The sequence below is a fragment of the Haemorhous mexicanus genome, chromosome 1, assembly GCF_027477595.1.
Source record: "Haemorhous mexicanus isolate bHaeMex1 chromosome 1, bHaeMex1.pri, whole genome shotgun sequence".
NCBI classification, from domain to species: domain Eukaryota; kingdom Metazoa; phylum Chordata; class Aves; order Passeriformes; family Fringillidae; genus Haemorhous; species Haemorhous mexicanus.
Window position 1 is genome coordinate 72440720 of NC_082341.1, and position 6336 is coordinate 72447055.

Here is a 6336-nt window from a genome sequence, read left to right on the forward strand (position 1 = left end):
CTTAAGTCACTGATCAACACTAATAAGTCTTTCAATTGGATAAACTGTAACCTGAAGAACCTTCCCCCTAAAGACTCTGAAATAGGAAATGAAACCTCTAGGGGCTTATGTTATCAAAAGGCAGTAACAAGGATTTTCTCACATGGTTCCTGTGAGTATTAGACAGCTGAAGCAGTCCACCTTTTAAGAAAAATAGCAATCCTTTCCTCATGTTTTAGAACTTGTATCTCTTAGGCATCACCTCAATGTATTTCCTGGGGGCAGTTAGGGGAAAACTTTTAAAACTATCTGGAAATACAATGGCAGATTAAAAACTGAGTTATTTGATGCGTCATATAGAGATGAGTGTAAGGTAAAAATAGGAGCTCTAGGGCTTATCTTGCTTAACTTCAGAATTTTAGAGAAAAAAATGTTAGGGTCTTGAATGACTTCATATATGGATACATTCTGGTTTTGGAAATGGTATCTAAATCCTAGCCTAAATGCGTTCTGTAAATAACCATGACCCAATATTTAATACATTTCGGTTGTGTGGTGCAGTAACACAAAACAGGTAGAGACATGTTTAGTTTGCAATGCTTTTATTAGAATAAATAGAAAGACCAACAATTGACAGTCACAAAATCAATGACATATCATGGGAATAAAGATGGGAAATTGTATTGGTCAGGAAGGTGTTGTGTTTGGAGATGATGATTTCAGAAGAAATGGTAAACTTTCGTATGCCCCCTCAGAACAAGACCTTAGCCTTACAGTATGTGCAGCACAAATTAATTACTGAAAGAAGAATGATTTGCTGAAATTAAGAATTTCATCTGCAAGTCATCCAGGCATCAATTCAAGGATGGTTGCCCAGTGAGTTCAACAGAAAGGAAGGGGATTATTCTAATAGCTGTGTTTATTTCAGAGAACTCCTGTAGAAAAACCAGACTCTTAATATCAGTGTCAGAATTTCTCACAAGAATCAAAACAGTGGTCCTGAATCCTAAGTTATTCAAACATGATGTTAAGCTACCTCTTGAAGTTCTTATTTATTCCTGGATATAAGTTCTAAGTACAACTTTTGTAAGCAGAAATATCAGCATCCAAAGATCTGAAAAGTCACACACTTCTTCAGGAATATCTCCCTAGATACTGAAGGCTTTCCACTTAGTGAAGAGATAAGATTACACTGCAATACTAGGGTAAAGGGGGTCTGTTTCTTAGGGGTAGGCAAGCATTATTTCCAGCCCTTTTCTCTTTAGGGAGAACAATATCTACCAAAGATGAGTATCATGTCGCTTGGATTGTGTTTGACCAAGAAAAGGAATGGGTGGTCAGCCCTAAACTCTTCAAACTCAGAGGAATATTGGATGTCTCCAGTCACAACCTCTGAGCCACCTGCCTCAGTGCCCTCTTCAGTGACTTCCATGTATGCCTCGTGGATGGCCTCAGATACTCTCAGGCTCTCTGCTGAAGAGATGCCAGAGAGATTGGCTGAGGGGCTGAACAGGTCAGTCATACCCAAGGATATCAGGACAGATGTGAGGTTATATTTCTCCTCAATCTTCATGCGTGGGAGGTACACTTTTACTCTCCTCTTTTCCATCACCCTGGGACTGGTCCACTCCAGGAGTTTATCATAGCTGATTTTGTTCTCAAGCTGCAAAGAGAGGCAGGGGATTAAATGTCTGAGACAAAAGTTAAATGGCCTTAAAAGCTGTGGTTTTACCACCTGTTAGTGGCTTTTTCCATTTACTTTAGGCACACAGTAAAACTGATACTCGTTCATAAATGCACTAGTTTATCCTGTGTGCTTCCTCCTGACTATGGAGCCTAAATCATGTCTGTCTTGAGGAAGTTCCTCAAATCTTTTTTAACTGAAAATTTCTTCATCAGATCAAGTCTTTTTTTGTAAAAGTATAGTTTTTGGAAACATCAAATCAAATTGGCTCTAAAACTGTTCCTCTTGGAAGATATTTTATTGATCCCTTTCCACAACTTTTTTCCTTTCTAATGTTAATCATTTTCCTTTTAGTCAGTTCTTAGAATGCTTTCTTCATCACTGTCATTTTTTATTTCCCCTAAGATAAACTTTTCTTCTTTAGCAAACATTTGAATCCACTCACAGTGATAAAAATCCTGCTACCTTGCCTGCCTCTGATACCTGATGGAGATTGGTGCATATATCAACATCCTCTTCTGCACGGCTGCAGCAGCACTACACTGCTTTACCTTCATTTTATACACCTGAGCTCAGGACTCTCCTAAGAGGCTCTGCCTCAGCACCTGGGCAGATTTTGTGCTCCCCTGCCTGCCCAGCACAGCCATGGAGTGGGCAGCTGGGATGTCAATGGGCAGCAAAAGGTCTGACAGCAGCCAAGCCCCACTGAAGAAGCCAAGCCCTTCTGCTTGCCCTGCCAGGGCCATACCTGTGCCAGGCCAGAGATGTCATCAGGCAGCAGCACCAACAGGCTCAGCTCTCCACTGGCGTACGGAAGCTCCAGGACCTTAATTTTATCTTCAGCCACTCTTCCCACTCTGAAGGTGTTGTTCTGACGCATCATTTGCACAGGTCTGCTCTCTTGCTGCAAAAAAAACCAGTGAGATGGTGTGATGTGGGAGCAGTCTTTTTCTTTGGTCAGACAAATGTACAAGGCCTTTGAAAGGACAGGACTCAATCTTCAATCACACTGCCTTTGCAAAAGAGCTGTGTCTCCGTTTTCCTCTCTTGCTTGCTTGTGTGCCCTGGAAGCCTGGTCAGACACAGATCTTGTGCGCACTGATTGTCTTTAGGCCCACTCACTGACAATGAGGGACTCAGAAAAATCACCCAACCTGTGACAGATATTTATAGCACCCAGACTCCTGCCTGTATGAGCCAACAGCTGCCCTGGCCAGAGGTGTGTCCTTTCCCTCCTACCTCAGTCACATTGAAAGGCTCTTCCCAAGTGTCTTCTTCTTTAAATGCAGTTTTCCATATCCCTTTGAAGTAAATGACATTCACAAAGACCAGCGCTGTATTGAGATCAACAGAGTCTGACACCAGGAAGTCGTGGATCCGTCCTTTAAGAAAGAGACAGGACAGAGAGAGGTATGATACAGCTCCTCTGCACAAATCTCTGTGATGCTGGGGTGAGGATGATGGCTCCTGCTTTGTGGAGTTTCATTTTCATTACAATAAGCAACCTGCACTTGCTTGACCCACGTTTTCTAGAGGTTATGCGGAGAGAAAGACAAGGATATAGGTTATGGTAGGTGAGGGAAAATGCCTGCTACCAATTTTTAAGTCCTTACCATTTGTCTCTTTCTCTACCCAGGAATTGATGAGCTGTCTGGCTTCCTCTGCAGCTGTTTTGAAGTCAACTTCTTCCAGCTCTGCTTTGTAGAATTTCTTTGCACACTTTATGTATTCCTATAAGCAAAAGGGTTACAGTTGTCAGACTGATGAGGACTTGGAATTATATGGATGTCTAAAGCAAGATTGTGAAATAAAGCAGAATGGTTTAGGGAACAGTGAATGTTTACTTCTGGGTTTGAACATCAGACACTGAGCATGTCATTCACATCTGTCTTCCTGTAATTGAATCTTAAAGCTGAACAAGAAAGACTGCTTCTCATATATAGGTCTAGCACTTTTTGATGAGACAGGGTTCCAAGTTAAAATTTTGACATATTTTCTTTGTTTTACCAAAACAGTTTCAGTTTAATAAACATTTCTAAGGACAGACAATGTTTGTGTCCTTCTCTTTGTGTTCACTCTTTAGGGTTTTGAATATTGTGTTCTCACATTCCTAGATTTTAAAAGCAAAGCTTCCTTTCACTATGGAAACTGACAATTTCAATTTTCATTATTTCAAGTAATAAAGTTTATTTAATTTCCCTTAAAACTTACATTTTTCATTACAAGCCATTTTTCTAGGAAATTAACAGCAATCTTGATTACTCTGTGTGATTTGCAATATAGGCATATTTTATGCCATTTTATCTTTTGCCTTCATCTAACAGGCACAGAAAAGTCCAAACTCATTCTGTACCAGTTCCCCTCATGGCTCACAAGCACCTCTTCATCAACAGAGTGGGCTGCTGTTGGTGGTGCATCTCTAGGGCGGTCACAGGGGATTTACAGGAAATCTCGTGGGAGTCAGTTCACAGAATAACTCACCTGAAGAATAGGGTATGTTTTTTCAATGTAGAGTCTGTCAGTAATCCTGAGTGAGTTGGTAGCATTTTGCCTGCTGATGTCTGAGACGAGATCCTTGAATGTTTTGTGGATGTACTCAGCAGTGCCACACTGAGGTGATGACATGAAAAAAGAAGATAGATTGCATAAGGAAATAAGATCCTAAAGTCTGGTCCCTTTCAGTTAAGAGTGATGCTACAGGGCAGTCGTCCCCCACAGACTGTCACCTTTGGGACAGCCAGTGCTGTGGTGGTGGAGCATTGAATGGACAAGTTCATCCTTGTCAAGACAAGTCCCCTGAAATGTGCTTTTTAAAAGATGCAGCTGAGTTCCTGTCGCTGAGACTTCTGGGCTCTTCTCTGCCCAGCATCTTCCTGCCCAGCTGAAAATTGAACTGCTGTACCCTGGCTCTAGGTACTGAGCCCTCTTCATTCATCCCCCAGCAGCACTTGCCTGGGAAGACACCCTGGTGCCCAAAGCATTCTCCTCACACCATTACTTGTTCTGGTGCGAGATAAGCAACCTGCTGCCTTTCTATGTTTGTTTAAAAATAGGTGAATCACACCCTCCTTCCTTCCTTCCACAGATCCTCTTGGTTTGAGGCCATTACTGTAGTTTTTGTCAGGGTCTGAAACTGCCAGGAGAGGCAGAAAAGTTCTACTTTTATTCTGAGGAGAAAATAAGACAGAAAGGAAGATTAAATTATTTCTCTACCTGGGAGTCAGAAATGTCTCTATCTCCTGTAACATTATCAAAGTGAAGAACCTGCAAGAGAAAATACCAGTGGTACAAATGAGAAGCATGACTAAAAACAATGTGAATTTGAGATTTACACATGTTGCTTGTGTAAAAACCTGTTGGCTCAGAAAAAAAAAAAAGAAAAGATGATGAGAAAATAGATTAACTAAAAATTCACAGGTAAGCTTGCAACTGGTCTATGCCCTCACCTTCCTGGAAACTGTCAATACTATTCTTTGATTAGATGATATTTTTTTTCTAGTGAATATCTAGAAATTAATTGAGTTGCATATTATGTGTAGCTAAAAATAGTCTGTCTTCCTGTCTTTCTGGGATTTATCTTTTATATACATATTAAAAAAGAAAATCTGATTATGCTATTTGGAACTTGTCAGAATTTAGAAATCCTAAAATTGCTAACTGGTAATCTGTTTTGCTATTGTCCCTGAGATTTTTTTTAATGTTTAAGTCAACTGCCTGTTATATTGAAAATATACACCTTTTTATTAGTATTTTCTACATGTAACTCTTGATTCAGTTCTCCATTTGTGACTTTGGCTTAGGTCTTGTGCATTGAAACTGGTGAAAACCTGGTCAGTGGATATTTTTCAGTGATGTTACTTAGAAAGAACAAGTAGCACAAGTAGAGGTCACTTTACACCCATGTAAGTAACTTACCTTCTCCATCTGGGATTGTGTCTTACCCCTTGCTCCCATATACACCAGGGCCAGGGTTGAAAGCATGCTCAGGGAGGAAAAGAGCACGTTGTCATTGCTGCGGTGCAATTTCACCTCCTTGAATACGTCAAAACAAAATTCTGCATTTGCTGCACTGATGGAGCCCATGGTGCAATCCCTGTTGTCTGAAGGAAACAGAAAGAGTCTGACTTACAGTGGTGAAACAGGTCAATTGTAATGCAAAAAATTCAGTGCACATGAACCCCAAACAGAGTTTTTTCAGCAAACAGAATCCAGTGGTGTGGATTTAAAAGGCAGATATGGTTTTGGATTCATGAGCAATCAAAATGCTGGACATCTGCCAGCTGTGCATGGGCTGGTGAAAGAAGAAAACACAGACTAGCAAATAGAGTGTGCAGCTGCTAAAGAAAAAAATCCAGGGTTTCCTGCCATATGTATCACAGTACCTATGGAATCAACATCTTCATATGACAGTCATCTCCTAATGTGAGATAATTAGAACAACAATGCATCTAACAGTTCCCCTGGTAGAATGGATGCTCATTTTCTCTCTAAATTGAACTGATTGTATAGACGATATAAGGTAGATTTTTTTATTATTTACCTATTCTACTTACTATTGTATTTTAAGCTTTAAGCTCTGTTTTTGTTCCTGGAGAAGAAACAGGTTAATTAAGCAGATGCTTGGGGTTTTTTTTTGTTATTGTTGTCATTTATCTTTGAACATGTAACTATTA

The 6336-nt window shown here is 40.2% G+C and overlaps 1 protein-coding gene across 2 annotated transcripts; it reads right to left on the reverse strand.

The window, feature by feature from the left end:
- Positions 1-1240: 1240 nt before the first annotated feature.
- Positions 1241-5746, reverse strand: LOC132331018 (ovalbumin-related protein Y-like). Of its 2 annotated transcripts, none has more exons than XM_059853953.1 (7): positions 5579-5746; positions 4877-4927; positions 4145-4273; positions 3277-3394; positions 2903-3045; positions 2412-2567; positions 1241-1642 (listed from the first exon to the last, which is right to left on the reverse strand). In XM_059853953.1, the coding sequence occupies exons 1-7, from the start codon at positions 5744-5746 to the stop codon at positions 1241-1243; spliced, it is 1167 nt and encodes a 388-aa protein (XP_059709936.1). The 2 variants fall into 2 exon arrangements, with proteins under 2 accessions (XP_059709936.1, XP_059709926.1); XM_059853943.1 differs by having other exon boundaries at positions 4145-4280; positions 4869-4927.
- Positions 5747-6336: the final 590 nt, after the last annotated feature.

Excerpts from the sequence above, each read along its gene's own strand:
- LOC132331018 (XM_059853943.1), bottom strand. The coding sequence starts at position 5,746 with ATGGGCTCCATCAGTGCAGCAAATGCAGAATTTTGTTTTGACGTATTC. Across the intron at positions 4,928-5,578 it reads CACAATCCCAGATGGAGAAG|GTTCTTCACTTTGATAATGT; the intron begins GTAAGTTACTTA and ends TTTCTCTTGCAG. Across the intron at positions 3,046-3,276 it reads GGTAGAGAAAGAGACAAATG|GACGGATCCACGACTTCCTG; the intron begins GTAAGGACTTAA and ends TCTTTCTTAAAG.